Source organism: Clinocottus analis, unplaced genomic scaffold (assembly GCF_023055335.1).
Source record: "Clinocottus analis isolate CAN_PGR_092001 unplaced genomic scaffold, fCliAna1.0.p SCAF_23, whole genome shotgun sequence".
In the NCBI taxonomy this organism is placed as follows: Eukaryota; Metazoa; Chordata; class Actinopteri; order Perciformes; family Cottidae; genus Clinocottus; species Clinocottus analis.
Window position 1 is genome coordinate 8,456,932 of NW_027175965.1, and position 19,691 is coordinate 8,476,622.

The 19,691-nt window shown below is 41.4% G+C and overlaps 1 protein-coding gene across 9 annotated transcripts; it reads right to left on the minus strand.

Moving 5' to 3' along the window:
- Window positions 1-13: 13 nt before the first annotated feature.
- Window positions 14-19,691, minus strand: dazap1 (DAZ associated protein 1). 9 transcript variants are annotated; one of them, XM_068589934.1, is made up of 15 exons: window positions 19,554-19,691; window positions 18,232-18,272; window positions 16,935-17,101; window positions 16,327-16,392; window positions 15,073-15,180; window positions 14,708-14,756; window positions 10,900-10,982; window positions 7,533-7,680; window positions 7,328-7,360; window positions 6,617-6,787; window positions 5,802-5,966; window positions 3,408-3,491; window positions 3,237-3,329; window positions 2,606-2,765; window positions 1,165-1,292 (listed from the first exon to the last, which is right to left on the minus strand). In XM_068589934.1, exons 1-14 carry the CDS (start codon window positions 19,583-19,585, stop codon window positions 2,623-2,625), a joined length of 1,383 nt encoding a protein of 460 aa, XP_068446035.1. In that variant the 5' UTR covers window positions 19,586-19,691; the 3' UTR covers window positions 1,165-1,292; window positions 2,606-2,622. The 9 variants fall into 9 exon arrangements, with proteins under 9 accessions (XP_068446033.1, XP_068446034.1, XP_068446031.1 ...); XM_068589932.1 differs by lacking the exon at window positions 2,606-2,765 and having other exon boundaries at window positions 14-1,292; window positions 15,073-15,177; XM_068589933.1 differs by lacking the exon at window positions 2,606-2,765 and having other exon boundaries at window positions 14-1,292; window positions 6,617-6,766.

The following is a 19,691-nucleotide window of genomic DNA, read 5'->3' on the forward strand; positions in this document are numbered from 1 at the left end:
CATTACTGTTAAATGTGACAAATATTTTTTCTGGTAAATAAATAATTTAGTCTTTTAAATTTGATATAAAAAATGTTAAATGTCCATCACAATTTTTAAGAGGCATTTGTGATATCTAGAAATGTCTTGTTTTGTCTGACGATCATTCCACTTACAGACACACTTCATTTACAACGATATCAAACAGAGAAAAGTGGAAAATATCAAAATTGGATAAGCAGGAACTAAAAGATGTCAATTTTTTGTCATGATTAATCATTCAATAGATGATGTATTTCCTATCACTCTACAAATGGATTAATCAAATAATTGTTTCAGCTGTTTTTCAAGTATTCCCCCGAAACACCAGAAGCAAATACATACACAATCAAATACAAACATGTGGGACAAGCACTCTATCCTTAAAACATTTATTTTTGTAATAATTTGTCCTTTTTTTACTTTTTGCGTAAGTGCAAAAAATGCACCCAAAAGAGCCACCTGAGGGAAGTCTACATCTTTAAATAAAAAAACAAGCAAAGTGTACATTTATAGTACAAAATTCTCTTTTTAAAAAATTGCACAGTTTGTGTATAATATATATATATAATAATCTCCATTTTAAACAAACTTTAAAGGCTCAGAAAGTAAACAAAATCCACCAAATGAAAAATAAAAACATTTTTCCCTAGAATTTAAAGCTGAGGAAACTTGAGACCCTGTTTTCATTTGTGTCCACCATAAATATACATATTTATATGCAAGTCTCTTTACATATAGTCTCTGTGCTAGTGTTTGACCAGACAATCAAAATTATTGCAAAGTAGTTTAGTTCTACTATAAAACATGGGGTGGGGGGTAAGGGGATAAAAGCTTCTTTCTGCTGAATGTTCATTAAGTTATGCAAAAAAAACCTGGGTTTCTTTAGACCCCTTTTGAATTTACTGGAAATCCTGCTTTCGCAAGCTGTGCATTCAACATTCCCACAGAACGATCCAGAACTCCAGTTTTGTTTTTTTTAGCGCGAACACACATTTCCCTGACTTCTTTTTTTCTCCTTTTTTTTTGTTTTTTTTTTGTTTGTTTTTTAAACTTCACACAGCGACCTCGCCCAGTCGGGGGGAAAGGTAGGGAGGGTCAGCGTCGATACGGGTGGAAACCCTGTACGTTGTTGTGGTTCTGCCCTCTGCCAAACGCAACGGCGCCGGGCTGGGGGACGCCGGCGGGCTGTGCCGTCGGGGCCCCGTAAGGAGCCGTCGGCTGGCTGGGGTCCGCGAAGCTGTGAGTGAAGGCTGTCAGGTCCTGTCCGTACCCTGAGGAGGACGACAGAGAGGAGAGAAAGAGCAGCAGAAAGAGAAGAGGAACTTAATGTCAGGGTCACCGTACGCCGTTGAAGGAGAAGCCTCCTTTAAAAGTAAAATAACTAATTCAATCATGAAAGAATACCCACACAATATCTAATTGCATATCAGTTACTTACCTCAAGTCACCTTGAATGCTTGAAGCAAACTTTGTCTACTAAACTATTTAAAAAGGTCATTTATCCAGTCGTATGCTCAGGACTTCCCAAACACATGCATTTTTGCTAAAATCACTTTATTATACCTCACAAGTTGTGCAAGTTTGTGAAAAAAAAAGTTTTGATATAATTTTGCAGTTGTTAAACGCCCCCATTTAGTTCAACTCAAGACTTTTTCATTGAAATTTTGTATTTTTCTTTAACCATTGAGGCATGCGAGAAAAAGTATAAGCAAGAATTCAAGGTAACAAGAGGTGAGCAACTGATATACAAACGGTCATTTTGTAGGTGAGGTATCACTTTAAGGAAGAAAAACAAACCTATTACCCTTTTACTGCACTATCTAATTGTTATTTTTCATTTAGCAACAATTAGACGTTCTGTTCAACGTATTTGTCACAATCATCATCATCATCATGCTGCCTTCTTGGTCAACTTAGACCATTTTGTCCCAGGATCGACTTCGTAGATGGTCAACTGATCAAATAGATATGTCCAACATGCTGTCTTGTTTAATTAACTGTGACACACCAAACGACTGAATAGATTTAAAAAAAAATATCTTGTATATTATATCAAGACTTTAAATGTTTCATTAAGTGGATTTTTTGCTCTAGATTTAAATACTGTATTCCTTCAATGAGCCCGTTAGTGTCGAACATGATTGTGTGAGATTGTTAAAATGTATAAAGAATTGAATAAACACTTAAAGGGGCTTCATTGAGGAAAACAATGTCTAGATTTTCTTGATGATCAGTGCAACACGCATGATGTTCCTCTAGTCAGACACTGGGTGGCACCACCCCCCTGCAAACAAACAAGGGAGCCAAAGTGACACCTGGGGAAGGAAACTAACCAACTGAAGGCTGGTGCAAACCAAAAATCACCAGTCACAGTCCAAGCCAAAGGGACATTAAAGTGTAAGAAACGGAGTGGTTTGCTACTAAATGACTGGTCGAATATGAAAACCAGCTGCAGCCAAATCTTTCCAGCGTCTTTCTGGTTAATTCCCTGCCCTTGAATCATTCAGTCGACACTGACCGATACACACTGGAGTGGAAAAGACAGAAAGACAGAGAAAGAAAGGTGAGAAAAGTTAGAAAATACCATCTCTTTTGGGGCGATCAAAGTGCTCCATGAACAAAACAAAAATAAAAAGGAGCGGTCCGACTCGGACCACCCAACAGAAGGGAGACGAGAAGTGACATTGGACTTTTACTGCCATCGTCTCCTTCTTTAAATCTTCTTTCCTTTCTCATCCCTTTAGCTATAATGTGGAGACAGTACATGGGGAAAAGACAATGGGTGAATGGACTGCTGATGCATAGAGACAACTGAACCATGAACACATTTTCTGACAATTAGATCATCCTTTTATAATCTGCAAAAGCAATGCGGACACAGAGAGAGTGGACAAAAAGGAGGACATGGTTTGTCTTGGTATAGTAAAGCTACAGCCGCTGTGGGAGACGACTGCTCGGAGCTCGCTGCGTGGCAAATTTCAAACGTAAATGTTTTTAAATCCTCTCAGTCGTGGCAGTTGTAGCTGTGTTTTACTGTACAAGAGTATACACAGTAATTTGTATGTACATGCAAAATGTACATGCAAATACAAAGCACAGAGCAAAAGAAAAGAGGAAAAGAAGAAGAAGCAGGTTGCAGCTCTAAAAAAAAAAAAAACACTACATTGCTGAACAAATGCTACTTTTCTGGTTGAGAAGACGATGCTGGCACCTACCTGCACTATATCCTCCCTGCTCAGCCTGACCATTACTGTGAGAAGGACGCGTTGGTCCGTAGGCAGAGGGGTCCTGAAGGTAGTTACCCAAGCCTATCAGGGAGATGAGGAGACCAGGTTGACTGAACCCAGATACTGCTGGCCAACTACATAGTTTCCCCCCTCACTGACCTAACAGAGCCGCACACTCAATTACTGCGTCTGCACTGTGCCGAGAGGCCTCACTGCTCAGCTTCGTCCTGAAGTACTTGTGCTCTGCAATGACAATAAAGTTGAATCTGAATCTGAAGTCAACACAAAATGGAGTGTGAGTGTGTGATCTTTCTGCGAGCATGCCTGCCCTTTTTAAAATCATGCCACATTTTTGGGAAATGTGCATGATAGTCTAAGATGCGACTAAGGTAGGAAATGTGTTTTCCTACGACCAAGAACACGTTATGAAAGTGAAGCAACTTAGTAACAGAAAACTAGAACGCACGCTTTAGCACGTTTCAGTCCATAAAATAGGACCTGCAGAGACGTCACATTTTAAAGATGGATTTTCTATTTTCTAAGCCGACATTGGTCTTGATGACTTTCAGCATGCTGTGACAATCACCTTGACATCTACTTGATTTATCTTTGTTACTTTTCATCATTGTCTTGTGTCCTCCAGTTGTACACGCCAACCATTTGTTCACAACTTTGGGTTACTTGCGTCATCAATGTTCTGAGTAGCACATCATCAAAATAAGTCCTTGGTGGGTCATTTAAGCATCTTTCTCATCCCAAAACGGTCAGAATGAACTCCATTGATGAGCTAGTCTGATGAAAAAAAGTCTGATCCTACAAAATGAACGTGGGCATAAGTAAAGTGAAGCAAAATATGATGCTCTTCCATTGTTAGTTCTCAAATGTCCGATGTCACATTGTTCCTGAATGCACCCAGAAGTTTAGACAAAAGAAAAACAACAACATGTTTATTGGGACACAGTAAAACAAAAGTAAAGCCAGTGCCTGTCTGAAAGGTGGGAATAATTTATAATATATATTATGTATTACAAAATGATTGGCCATGAATCAAATATTTATGCATTGAAACCTTAAAAACTACTAGTTTGATCTTTACTCTAACCGAATTATTTGAACTCCACGTGAGACAAATTTACCTAGAACCAAGCTAGCTTTATTTGTCTAGCTTCAACCATTCGTGTCCACATCCTCATCAACATTTCCTATTTTTTATTAATTTCATGAAAACGTTGCGAGACTGAGTTGCTACTTCTGACTAAGTGCCTGAGCGAGCAGCGCACATTAAATGCAAAAAAAGCTGGATGGAAGATAAGCACAGGCGAGAAACACTGAACAAGATGAGCACCTGTCATGACTGGCGGCGATCACGCCTGCTGTACGTGAAGATCCAGCAGTGTGAAGTAGCTGCAAGCGAAGTCAGAAGGAAAATACCAGCAAGCCAAAAGACTAAATGTCACTTCTAAATGAGCATCTGACTCTTATATGACGGTTTATGTGAACGGGTGAATGTCAAATGCTGGATGAAGCTTGTTCTTTTTTCCATGGATGATGCTTAGTCATCACAGACTTCTAGCAACCTCCTAATTGTTTAAAGTTATAGCAATTAATAAGGCACGTCATTTTTCGAGAGGTCATTTTGAAGTTCCTACATGCTGACTGAAGTTTGGCCAATAATTCAGCTCAGTACAGATCCAACGAGGAATTATTATCCTGGATGAACACAGTCCAGTTCAAAGACAACAAGGACACCCACCAGAAAATAAAAGCTGCAGACACATTATGCAAAAAAAACTTTTCCCAGGACTCTTTTCTAATATCTGCATTGTCCACAAGGCAGAGTATCAAAGTTCACATTTTGCAGACAAACATGCAAAGCTCCGGAGTGATAACTTGATGGACATGTTGAACATTTTTCATAGATAGCTTTGCAGGTTGGACATGCCTGATTCCAGAAAAAGGGTTTCACGGGCATGATGCTGTCATGCTGGTGCTCTTCTGTGGCGATTGTGCCAAGACCAGGAAAAGAAGCCAGCGGAGTCATTAACACGAAGGAAGCAAGGGGGGGGGGAGGTGTAAGGGGTGTAATTTGAGGTCAGAACATTTGAAACAAGTCAAATGTCAAGTACCGTCAGTCAGGAGAAGGTTGCACTCCCTGGAAGATAGAATTTAAAAAAAACATTGCAAGGCAGGATGATCTAATTCAAAAACCTAACAACTCCTACCAATCTTTTTACCAATCCACAGCCCAGCTGGAAACACTTGACAAAAAATGTCTGCTGAAGACTCCTGGATATGGTGAAACCTCAGCAGCATCTTCACCGCAGACCCAGAGGCCTTCACGTATGCGAGAAGCATGTATGCATGTGGAGCCGTTCAAGCTAAATGGTAGCAAGAGCGAGCTCCTGCTTGTTTAAAGGGTTGTAGAAATGCACTTAAATGAGATGTAGTTGCACCCAATAATATCCAGGGAGATGGGCGGGGTCGAGGAGTGGATTTAAATCAAATGGGAGAGAATAGGGCAGCACACTGCTTAATGCACAATGCTATTCTTACCATACTGGCTATAAGGGAAGTCAGGCTGCCCAGTGGGAGCTTTGCTCAAGTCCTGAGTTGGCGTGGTGGCAGGGGCGAAACCCAGAGGTGCGGTTCCTGGAGTGGTGGGCGGAGGAGGAACCTGTGGAGCGTACTGGTCTGCTTGGGGGGCGCCGAAACTGTAACCTGTTGGAGAGTAAGGAGGTAATTTCTACGACCGTTGCTTTATCACAGATGATATATTGTGTACGGGTACAAAAAGCCAAACGTCGGTGTCCCTAAATAAAAATGATCTTCTACACATAGTCTCGTCTAGTTGACCGCAGCAAAACCACCACTAGATAATGTGTCAACTCTCATTTTAGCTGGTTGGAATACGTTGTACATCCAAATTTCTCTTTCACACATAAGCAGCTGGAACAAATTGTGACGAACATATTCGTAACGAATCATTATGGGCTTCTTTTACACTGTTTAAAAAAACATTTTGAGTCAAAGATGTATAATAGGTTTCATTATTGTAAGGAAATAAACCCCCTCACAGGCGTTTTAAGCAAGATTTCATGACACGCTGGTTATCTGCGAGTCAGTCTGTCTATCTCTGATAAGGCGGACGTTCCTCCCCGTCAACAGCAAAGCTGCTTGCAAAACTTGACAGAGATTAAATTCACACATTTGACACACCCATTAGCGTATTGATGATGTAAATGCTGTTTGTCCCCCGTCTCCACCTAACTCAGCGTTACCTGTACATGTGCTGTGTAACCTGGACGTACTTTGTAGTGATGTCAAAACAACAACAAAGTGCAAAGCGGGAGTGCGTCAGTGCTACTGACCAAACTGAGGCGCTGTGCTGTAGCCCTGCTGCGGGTAACCCTGAGGTGCAGCGAAGCCACCCGCCGGGGTCGTGACCAGGAATGCGTTGAAAGGTGACGGAGGCTGCGTGGGGGTTCCACGGCTGGCGGTCAACTGAGGTCCGTACCCGCCTGCTCCAATACAGAACAGATCTATTTTACAGAAATGTTTTGACATGAATATATGTTTTATATCCTGCGTACACAAGCAATACAAGTCACATATCTGTGCCAGGACAATCGATTTGAATGTGTCTCATTGAGGAGCTGAATAACAGACATGCAGGCGACGAATAACTGGATTGTAAACTGAATTTGCAGAACACAGTCTTAAGCTGAGGGCCGACGCTGCGGGTTGACCCAGAGGTGGTGATGTGAAGCCGAGCCTGACCGAAAAAGCAGAGGGAGGCCGGAATCTATTCAATGCTGCCATCTGTGTCACGCAGCACATTATCAGCAGCGATAACATGTGCTGTTCAACGCCGTCAGCCGATCGGCCGCACGGGGTGCACGTCCGTCTTTGTGTGACACGAGCGTTTCAAGATAAGCGCTCGATCACATGGCAGAGACCGAAAAAAATCTATCTGCTGCTAGATCAATTAAGAGTCATGCAACATACTGGAAAAAAAAAAACAACTAATTCTCTTAAATAAGAATATTTTCTGTGTTGTCAAGTGGAGATCAAACACCTACCTATCGGTTGGCCGGTAGTCGACACCCACACTCCTTCAGGAAAAAGAGAAAAAACAAGCTTTAATCTTGGGACAATAACTGAAATTCCACATATTCAACATGAAAGTGGAACAAATCGAAGGTGAAGCAGCAGGTTTTTAACACGTTTAAGCAGCTACTATAAGGGTTTCCTCTGAACGGCGCACTTGGACTCGTTCCCACTCACCCTGCGCCCCGTAAGGCTGCTGCCAGCCCTGGGCCGGCTGTGCCGTCCAACCATTAGCTGCACTCAAGATGCCCCTGGGTGCCCACTGGCCAGGGCCGAGCTGGCCAGGAGCCTTGCTGTCACGGGGTTCAGCCTTCTTTACTTCCACCTGTACAAAAGGACAAGGAGGGCCCATTTGGCATCACCAGTGTACAGCCTACGACGTGCCTCACCTAGACAGCCCTGTCCTACCACTGATTACTTAATCTCCACATTGGGCCAGTTTGAATTGTTTATTGGAATAATGTGGGGCTACTATGGTGGTTTATATTACTGTGTAGCCAGGAGAGATGTGCCGCTATGTGTCTCAGGTAGTTTATCATCAAACGGGGAATTTTGTGGTGGCCAAAATCATAATAATACCAGATAGTAATTCATTAAATTTTAAATGCATCATCTCCAGATCACAGCTTCTTAAGATATACCTGAGAAACATAGAACTCTAAATATGATAAAGACATCTAATGGAAGGTCATAACTTACCTTTCTCTGGTTCTAACGCTTATAAATAATCTCTTTTTTTATGTTATTGGAATAAGTTTAGGGGGGGAATGAATGTAGAGAGAAATTTGTATCTAAATGTCTAACAGAATATAGAAAAGGTAAACATGCAAATATTACAAATAAACAGTCTTTTCAGTCAATGTAAAGTTGAATCTTCATACTGTGTCAAAGAGGAGAATTTAGTTTTTTCCAATGTTTTCCAAGTGACCGATACACTTTGAACTCAATATGTCAGATCGCTGCTGAAAGAGTCTGTATTTCTACAACCGAAAAACTCAAATGGTGACTTTAAGTTTCTTTTGGAGCATTCAATCATAATAATAAAAGTGCACTATTACGTCAACGCAGACTTCATCCATCTAAAACATTCACCGGATTGAACTTTTCATCCGTCGCAGTAACAGCTTGCATCAACTATAAACGCATTGCTCCAAAAAACAACAAATTGTCCTTCCTGTAACTAGGCAAAGCTACCAGCAGTTAACCAGAGCAAGGAAACAGGCTGAGACTAAGGGGGGGCAACCAGAAATAGACTGAGGGGTTGAGTTATTGGGGTCACCTTGCAGGAGAAAAAACGAATCACAGATTCCTCCGCGCTTTAAGGTGTTGCCACCTTCCCCAGCCTCCCCTCTTCCTTCTCTGTCGACCTAATTACATGCACATGTTTCCGGCGGTGGGCTTGCCGCCGCCGGCAGCTACCTGAGCGCTTTCCCCCGTGGGCATCACAGCGACGAGTGATGGATACCATGACTTCTGTACGGTCCCCAACAGCAGAACTGGGATTTGTCCCACAGTTTGATGTGCTCCAATTTCTAATTTTGTAACTCATATCTCCCAACCTCCCTCAAGTCCCAGCATAAGGTAATGTCAAGTCAAGAACAATGGATTAAGTCGAGCCTTGATTCCTGCTGGAAACCAGGGCAAAGTCAAGGGGAGTGGAGGCACCACTGGAGAGCGAACGGGTTGGGCTCAATCATATCCCAAGGAAATGGGATTCAGTTTAATGTAATGTTCAATGATATTTCAATAAAAAATGCCTCAATCTCATTGATTATTATGACAAAAATCCATCTTAAATCCTGTTCTGGAAAGCTTTGCATGTCTTGTCTGACCACAACAACCAAAAATAAAACCAGCTCACAGGAAACAAGCTTTCATCTATTCTATATTTTCATCTATTCTTTAGCAAAAACAGAGACGGGGCACCTCAGGTGGTTTGAGGTGATGACAGCAAATCCCCCAAACGTCGCTGGTTGGACTCTTGCCAGCGCGCTTGGAAGCTGGTCATTCCCCATCTTTCTCTCTCTTTATTAAGTATCATTTAGCTACCGTGCGCCCTCGAATAAAAGCACAAAACACCCCAAAAAATACTTCAACTTGACTGACTGACATGACTTAACAAAGCGTGTGCCACCTACAGAAACACTCATCAAACATCTGGAGCAAAACCCATGAAAGAAAATCCACCTCGCTCACTGTTCAGTGCAGAAACACCAACACGACAATTAGAAAAAGACCTCGCTTTCAATAAAAGTTGAAATCCTTAAGCGAAAGCTAAAATATGCACAAAGGTCTCAGTGTCAAATATCGTACACTGACCTTTAACTACTCAAACGCCCCTGCGACCTTGTAACCATCAAGGTCAGAAACAAGATACATGATTCACTCCAGTGGGTGACTTTGAATATTTTTTCTTCTGGCCAGAAATCATGACTGAGAGCAGAAAGTAGACCGTCTCTCTTCTGATATCTCCGTAGAGTAATATAAAAGCTCCTAATTGCAAAATATCTCCATTGGGGAAAAGAGGGGCTGATGAATGGGAGCTTAAACGTGCCGGAAGAAGCCAAGTGTGGGGACCAATCCCAGCCAGATATGCACCAAGAAGGACTGTTTAAGGGTTTGTTTCAGTCAGCTGAGGTGCCAGGTGGGTGCTGTTTGCCACGACCATACGAGGAGTGCCAGAAGGTTATGAGCTGTGCTTGAATATAACACCAAAATGAATTTATAGTTTCCCCCCCCCGGATGGACAGCTTACCTGACACAATCTGAATTGTCTTTGCGCAGTAAAGCCTCAGCCCAGCCGTCTGGCACACACACACACACACACACTGAGTTAAAACAAACACTAAGAAGCAACGTGCAAATATTATTGTGCGACTCGCGTCTCATCCCGAGCAGCATTTCAGAGAGAATTTGTTATTTTAGAAGACTAAAAAGACACAGTATGGAGATTCTTCAACTGAGGTCACTGAGTTGAGCTTTTTTTTTTTTTTTTTCTCTTTAACTTTTCAAAAAAAGAACAAAAAAAGAACAAAAAATAAAACATGTTGACGTGTAAGTGACCTGCCAACAAAATATAAGAAAACAAAAGAAACAGAACTGAATGGACCAATCCTTTAGGTGATTCATACTCAGTGAAGTGTTTTGTTATATTTTAATTCCACATCATGTAATGTGTTTTATTCAAAAACTTTAGATATTTTACAGACATCCTAAAGGAGTGGTCGGTTTAAACAAAGCCTTAGGCGACTACAGAAACTGTGATATAACAGCATTAGTAAAGGATCATTGTGCCTATAGAAACTATAACTTATGGCAATAAGTGTGAGGGTAGTACGTTTTAGAGAAATAAATATCAAAAATAATAATATGAGTAGAATAATTAGTAGCCTGATTAGTTGTTTTTGATGTCAAAGGCATATATGTGCTTTATGATGCTGCAGATGGGGAAGCCATAAATCAAACAGCATCATAGCATAATTCTCACTCTGTCGCCCAAGCCTCTGTTTGATCTTAAGGGTAAAATAAAACTACAACTACACACTTTTTTGCCCATGATGTCGTGAAAATGCATGTTGACAGCCTGGTCCACTGATTGTTCGGCCTCGAAAGTAATAAATCCAAAACCTAGCCAACGACCAAGAGTGAATCAAGGTAGCAGGGGGGGTTGTGACAACACAAGATGAAGAACAGTATCGGGCTTCAGCAGAGTGAGGATCCGTCAAGACCGAGCGAGAGGCTCCTGGGGTTCGGATGATGTCGCAGACTCGCAGAACAACACAAATCCAAGACTAATGCCTGGGGGGGGGGGTGAAGGAGACCGTTCTCTTTACTGTGCAGTGGAGTATTTTGTGAAGATAACAATACAGGACTGCTTAACCGCTAAACGTGAAGAATGGCGAGTGCAGCGATTGATTTAATGTGAAGTGTCACACCAAAAGATGAAGTCCCATCTCCCGCCCTTTAACAGTGATGAATGCCAATTGAACTGATATTACGTTTTGTTACTTCATGCTGTTTCATCCAAACCCCACCTTGATCTGTCCCTTGGTATATTGCTGTGGAGCACACACTCGCAGCAGCCATTGTTAATGCATTACAAAAATATGGAGAAACACAAACTGTAGAATGCCTAAAGCTTTCTCCAAGCTTTCCCAAATTCAGTATTTTACTTTTGAGTCAGCCAGGATAAGCCTAATATGGACAATTAAAGTATTGCTCACAGCGGTAACACAAAGATATAGGCCACAACTGGTTGCCCAACGCGACACGTTGCTGATTTTTGATCCAAAGTGTTAATGGGGTATGGACAATGTTCATCAACTGGAGTAAGAACATTTTTGGTTCGGTAAACTCATCCGACTATCGGCGGTAGCGCGTCAGCAGGCGGCGCTGCTCTGCTGTGATCTACTTTCAATTTGATTAACTTCCCACGGTGGCAGAATTGGGTTGTGTACGCGTCTCTACTTGGGGACCTAACCTGGATCCAATTAAAGACAATACTACTGAGATTTTAGAAATCTCTAGGAGCATGCCAAGCATTCCCAAGCCTCATGATCTATTGCTATTAATAACATCTGCCAATGACCTGTCCTTATTCTAAATTTAAAAACCCAGTTTACACATTAAAGAGTTTGACACTTCTTGGTGAAACTGAGTGGCGACTGTCACTCAGACTGCGAGATCAGTTAAAAATCATTCAAACTGCCACAATAACTATTTTGATTACTAAATTAATTAGTTTTTGGTTGGGGATTCTTTTTACACAAAAATGAAGGAAAAAAACACTAGTTTGGGCTTCTTGAATATAAATACTTTCTATTATTTGCTCTAAGAAATATTAATGAACTTAGATTTGCTGGAGTTGTATGTATCCAAAAATTACTAATTGCATTTCTTTCAATGTTACTCTTATTTTTTTGTTTTGGTTCAAAACAAAAAAGCTTCTTTTTTTTTCTTTTTTTTAGAGAAAAACAGACATAAGGGTCTATATCTATAATATGTGATTTAAAGATAAGTCCAGGATGTTTTAAAAAAAATAACAATGCAGTTCCTGTAAAGACGGATGGGTCTTTATTCATTGTTACACTCTTTAAAATACAAAATCACGCTCTGGTTTCTATTGGCCAAACCAGTCGTCAATCAGTTTGTGGATATGTTTGTGTGATGTCACGACTGTTTGCTGTGTAGAGTGAAGCAGGTGTGTGTGTGTCTGCGTGCAGATGTACCGGAGATGTGTGCGTCTAGGGGCAAATATATGTGTCGACGTCTGGCTCGGCGAAATAAGGTGACCTCCTTTTTTATTTATTTTTATGTGTTTATTTTCTTGTACTCTATAGGGTGTACCAGTGGGAGGGGTGGGCATGTTGTATGTTTGAATATGTCAAGAAAAAGATAGAAAACAATGGAAGTGTTACTTGAAATGCATGTTTGCTATGCTATTTGTTTATCGAAATAAAATACAAATTTTAATTGAATAAAAAATAATCCTACGATGTAGGACAGCTGGAGAGTCGTCCAACCCAATGCTATGCTCCGATTGGCCAGTCTGAGTTCAAGGGGCGGGACTTAGCAATGGGTTAATTTCTGCTAAACTATCGCTCAAATAAATAAACAATAATGTCAACCACCCTGCAGCCAAATTCACAATTTGATGCAACTTTGTACACACCCCATTTTGAACCGGGTAAAAAAAATTTGAGTGCTTTTTACATTTGGCCTGTACCTCTGTGCTACCAGTCAATGCACAGTAACCTAAAGGAGAAAAGACAAATCTTAAGAGACACCGTTAATCACATTCAAACCATTCACAGGGAGAAGGAGGACAGAAGAAAGAAAAATAGAAAAAGGGCTTACTTACAAAAATACTTAACTCTCTACATATGGGAAAACACATACTACACCATTTAAGATAAGATACACGTATCAGTTACATCTATATATCAAGTTAAAGAAAACTTAATCCAACGCTGGAAGTAACTAATGATTTTAGTAAAAGAAACGGTTAATACTATTAAAGAGTATGTAATGGTTGTTGCTGGTGCAATACATGTTAAATTCCAATGACAAACTATTCTGTGTTTCTCCCAGTAGAGAATGAATGGGGGTTTGGACGGGGAGCAGTGGTACATGTTGTGGGTCAGCGGCCGCTGCATCACGGCTATGTAGGACAAACACAGATGAAACAGCTGTGACTGGAAGTCAGCGGGCAGAGACACCGACTCTGCCGGTGGCAAAGGGTCTGATTCCCAATTGAGGCCATCCATGCTAATAAAGTGGACACGTGTCATTGGAATTAAACTCTGCTGAGATGCTTAAGACGCTCGTTTTGTAACTGTCAGTAAATAGGGTAGAGAGTTTAAAATGGTTCCATTGTTCTGATGATAACAATGTAAGATTCAACTTTTGGGCTGAAACCAGCATCTCTGAAGGACGACCCCCCCCACCTCCCCTGCTTTAGATGCTCAAACTGTTCTCAATATGCCAGTTGCATGTTGTGATAAAGCACTGCTCCTTTCCACAACATCTTTTTATAGTTTACTGACCTTTCAGCGTTATCGCAGGTTCATAACGACAATTGACAATTAAAAACACTTATTTTGCAATATGACATCAATACGAAATAGATCCCGAAAATTAAATGGACTGGAATTTCTAAATGCTTTTTACAACCTTCCAAATAAAAGGATTGAACATTTAGATCAGATACTTTCTAGTATTTATGGGGCTGCACCTTTTAAAATTATACAAAATCTTACGACGCTCTTCAAGATCACGATTTGTACTCTTTCCACGCTGATAAAGCGTCTGTGACCAATAAACAATGTTCTTGGCTAAAGGTTTTTAAGATAACTTCTCTCATTGCTCTGCTTATTTAAAAGTAGAGATGTGTTCATGGAACAGACTTGTGTCGTCACTGCGGTCCCAATCCCAGCATGCAGTATTTCTGAAACTATTGTCAGATTTGAGGATGTGACAAAGGCTCAGTTTTAAAGTCCCATCTGCTGTTGTGTTATGTGGACAAATGTACTAACGTAAAACCAATGCATGAACTGAAGGTAATTTCATGAATTCCACAGGAGCGCCGTGTATTTTGCATTACAATGAGCTTTTCATTCCAGGTCTAGAAATGTCGAGTCAGATTTTCCATTTGATCGTGAGCTGTGGTGACTTTTTAACGAGGGTCTTATCCAACATGCTTTTGTGTGTTTTATTATGTGTCTTCACCATACATTAAATTAATGGTATGGCTTAAAGTGTTTTTTTTTCTCTTTGGGCCAGAATAGTTTGTCATGAGATTTAAGATGGTAAGGTACGGGAGAGGGGAGAAAAAAAACGGGATCAGCTTTTACCTCGGGGCCTCTGCTTCTCCGCATCATAGATCATTACCACCTCTGTGACCTTGAATGGGACAAAGGGAAACAGTGGCTGCATTTAGATCAGCGGACAGAGTCCGTTCATACTCCAATTAAATATTCTGCCTCAATTTGAACAAATAATTGTCCTATCCCACTAAATACCAACTTTTTATTTATATATATATATATATATATATATATATATATATATATATATATATATATATATATATATATATATATATATATATATATATATATATATATATATATAGTAGTATTAACCCTGTTCAATGTCACATCTATTTAAGCAGTCTTAATGACGATATGGACTGCATTATGTACTTCTCCATACTCACCACTCCGAATCTATTGAAATAGTCCCTGAGTTCAGGCTCGCCGCAGTTATGGGGGATTCCACCTACAAATATCTTCTTTGATTTATTGCTATCGGCTTTGCTGCCCTTCTGAAAGAAAAAAGGAAGTGTATGGATTTCGATGTCTGTTAAAGGGTCACTGGGTTGGGGACAGTTAGCCCTCATCTATTCAAACAGTGCAGAAGAAATTAGGTTCTCCTCTTGCCCTGGGGTATAATTCTTAACATGTCATGTCAATGCAAACACGAGCCTCCACAGATCGGAGAGCACGGCTTCCTCCATTTACTCTCCAGCCACGAAGCATTTCACCATCGCTGTGCGCTGCACTCACGCCGAGAGGGCTGGAGGCTGCTTACGACAATGATTTTTAACAATTACATTTTCTGCTCTGTTAGTAAAACATTCAGTGGTGGCTACTTAAAATCAGTGAAAGGAGTTCCAGTGGGAAGTGAAGGGCTTCATTTGTAAAAAGCTTCTGACATACAATTTATGCTTGCAGCTAAATATATGACACAAAAATGTTATATTGACAGCAAAGGGGCAATGACTGAAACCATCGCTGTCCAAAAAGGGACAAAATGACTATAATAGATCTGCAGCTGCTTGTTGATCGACCCAGAAATTACCCAAGTTGCTGCGGAGATTTCTGCCTTTCAAAATAATTCACTGCTGAAAGCAATTTTCTGCACCACGCCATCCCGCTCGTCTCCAGTTCTACTTGTGTTTTCTCAGTTTTATTCAACAAGGAACAACGGTTATGAGAACAACCCATTTGAGCTGGGAAGGCAGGAAAATTCCTCCAATTATAAATGTTCTACATCCAAAAAAGGCAATGCACAAGTGTTGTTATAATTCCACTATTTTGCATGGTGATACAGACCTCATGACCTCTTCAGCAGACCTTTTTGTTACATCTATGAAAATGTGCCCATATTGTTGCAGTCCCTTGATCACAAATAGAGGTCAATAGAAATCATAGACTATTTGATGCTTCCAACCAATTTATAGTGTTCACAAAGGTATGAATGCCATGTAGATTAATTTTTTTAATTGCACTCAATGAAGAAATAAAATGTGGGCCAAAGTCATAGACCGTTTTGATGGATGAAGCTCAAGGTCTCCTCGTGGCCATTAAAAGAGTCCAACCGCCAAAGCAGAGGATGGTAAAAGTGATGACCCGAGTCTAATTCCTACAGAAACGCCCAGCATACCCAGTAGAAATCAGATTCTTCTTACCCATCCCTCCTTGGTTCGAGACTTTTCAGGTTGCATTCCTCTGGGAGTGCATGGCTTCGGGTCAATCTGACAGCAGAGAGAGAGAGAAAACGCTTGATCGTCGCCCTAAATAAAGGCACCTTCAAATGTCCTTCTCCGCTGAAGCAAATACAGTATGTTAACTCGACTCACACAAAAGGGAAACATATGTACGGACATCAATTTGAATATATGAGCACTGTATGGCCAATAAAATGGTCTGCCCTTCTCCGCTTTATTAAACAGAGCAATGGTTGAGTTGAGCTGACTGCATTGATAGCATTAATTACAGCTAGATTAAAATGCAGAGAAAGAGATTAACAACTGCTTGTTTCTGTTCTGCTGTCTCAGAGAAATCCAGGTTCACTTGACAATTTCTGATGATTTTACTTGAAACAGGTAAATCTTGTTAGGCAACAAACATCACAATTGAAGCCAGCAGACAAGTACAACTGTGCTTCTCCTTGAATAACTTCTAACTTCTCTGAATAGTGAAATGCAGTATGAGGTTTTTCACATCGCTCACACAATGCGCAGGCAGATTACTGCGGTTGATATGACTATCTGCTCGTTTGATTTAAAATACTCACATTTCTTCCATCAAGATTATGCGGCTTTGTCTCCAGCACGGTCCGTACACAATTGGGGTCTTTGAATTTGACAAAGCCGAAGCCTCGCGACTGATTTGTAGTTTTGTCCTTCATGATTACACAATCTACTACTTCCCCATACTGTGAGAAGTAGTTTCTAAGGGTCTCTGAGGAGAGAAATACATAAATTACATGACAGTAATTAGGACAGAAACATACAACTGTACTGCAAATACAATAGGAGATACACAAAGTCTACACAAAGAAGTGTAGTCATGACTTATAGAACTCGTGCTTTCATTATGACAAATGATGCTAAGAAAATATCTCCAGCACTTCAACCTGCAGTAAACCAGATGTGGGGGGAAAAAAACAACACAAGCACCACTCCATGAAAGTACATGAGGAAGACTACAAGTCATCCAGTGACCTTGATTTCCTTTTATGGCAGAACATTGGGAATTTTACCTTTGTTTTTTAAATGTAAAGACACATATTAAATGGCACTAAATATACAATAAAAAGTACTGTAACGTCCTCACAAGCCCCCAGCAGCAAAGTGTGCAAGTTTGTAAGAAGAAGTAGGAGCCACTTTAGACAGAGTTATCGTAATTGCTTTTTTCTTTGCTGGGATGCCCTTGGGCATCGCAGAGGAAACAAGCTCAGAGTTACGCTGAGCTGTGGTTCAGATCTTAGCAGTGTGCTGTTAACACGAGCAAGCCCTTGTTTAAAGTTACACAATGGCCAATCGAGCAAACTAGATCATCTTTGGGCTAGTCAGGGGGGGATGTACACCACATGTAAACTAATGTTGAGACACCATCATCAGTCATTTGCACAGTGAAAATGGAGAATATATAAAAAATGTTTCATACATTTTACGATGCATCAGTGGTGTTAAATTATCTAAAGTATGTCATGTGATGCACTTCACTGTCAACATACAGTTGATATCATTGAGTATAATTGCTACTAAATAAGCAAGACCATCTCTATCTGTTAGACCACCACACCCATGTTAGTACAAGACACCCTTATTTGAATTATTGTATGACAGCACCAACCGTCATATGCAAATGTTGTATTTGAAAAACTTTTCCCAGCACTATGTTATGTCTTATAACCTAATAATATATCAAGACTTTATTCAATTTGGATTCAAACTCCAAGCCAGAGACCCAACAAATTATCAACAAAAGGATTTTGTCTGACAATGTCTTATACATTCAACATATTCCTGTTAATTAACAATACTGCCAGCATGAAGTGACTTCACCGGTTAAACAGCATAACTAACCTTGCGTTGTACTCCAGTCCAAACCTCCCACAAATAGTTTCCTGAAAAGAGTAGATACATGATGATGGATAAGTCAACCATTACTCCTCACTTTGAATTAGAGTAAAGGATCAACTTATTGTTAAACAAGTCACATATACAATAGACATGCTCACAAGCATGGGAGACATTTTCCCTGTTCAGGGGGCCTTAAAAGACTGAAAACACAGGCAGATGAGAAGATTGACAGCCCGGTATCAGAGCCATAACAACGCTACAGCTGACTGAAGAGCCAAGTAAACAGATATTACACAACACGAGGCACCGCTGCCACCAAAGCTGGTGCAGAGTATAGAGATAAAGACACACACACACACACACACACACACACACACACACACACACACACACACACACACACACACACACACAGCTTCAAATTAGATGTCCGTGTTCATGGTGAACCAATGTTCAGGTCCAGTCCTGCTCATGGACGCCCCTCTCCTGACACTGACCGCAATGTCCTCGTCTTTTTATGAACCTCCTGCCACGTAAGTTACCCCGGGGGCAGCAGAGCCACCGCGTTTAGCATGCTAACGCAGCACCCGGCTGGCAGACCGAGTCCCGGAGCTTGCAGCATGCTCGTTCCCGTCAGCAGTGCCTTCACCCATGAGCACCCCGAGCAGCAGCAGCGGCGGCATCATCCAGCCAGCAGGACACGAGAGCGGCTGCTCGTCCGCGCGCAGGCGGACCGCCGCACTCGGGACGCCGGCTGCACAACTGGAAGTTGAACGACAGTTTAAGCGGCACTAAAAGATCAAAACCAGCTAGCGAAGTGCATTAATCATGAAGACCAGGTGCTGAAAGCAGCCGGTGCTGAGTGGAGCGGCTGTAATCCAAAGCGTAGGGGGGGTTTAGTGCGGACGAGCAGGCTCCATCCTCCTCCAGCAGTGTCCGCTAAACGTCCTCGCGCTGGAGGAGTCAAGAAGAGGAGACTTTCGCTTCGCTGGCAATCGTTAGCTGCGCTAGCTCCGCGGCTACCTGGAAACAACACTTAAATAAGTCGCAACGCGCGTACACGTCCCCCGGACAAGCTAAGCGACAGTGCTGCAAATAAACACGGTGTATCACACAGTGACAACCGAGCTACTTCGTTGTGCACTTTCACTTTGTTGGCCGTCTTTCCTCAGGCTAGCTAAGTTACTACAGCTAGCTTAGCTCGGCAGCTAACGCTAGCTGTCAAATGACCAGCTTGACAAGTAAGTCACCTAATTATAACGATAAAGTTACAGTTTCACAGCCGCGTGCATCCGCAGTGGACGGGTCGGTCAGACGGATCTTACCCGACTTCATCTCCGACTAAGTTGTTGTTCATTGCTGAGGCTAAAGCGGGGGGGCTGTCGGGAGCTGCGACCGGCTTCTTGCTTCAGTGCTGCCCGTCTCAGACTGAGAGCGGAGGAAGGTCACTCCGCTTTTTGGTT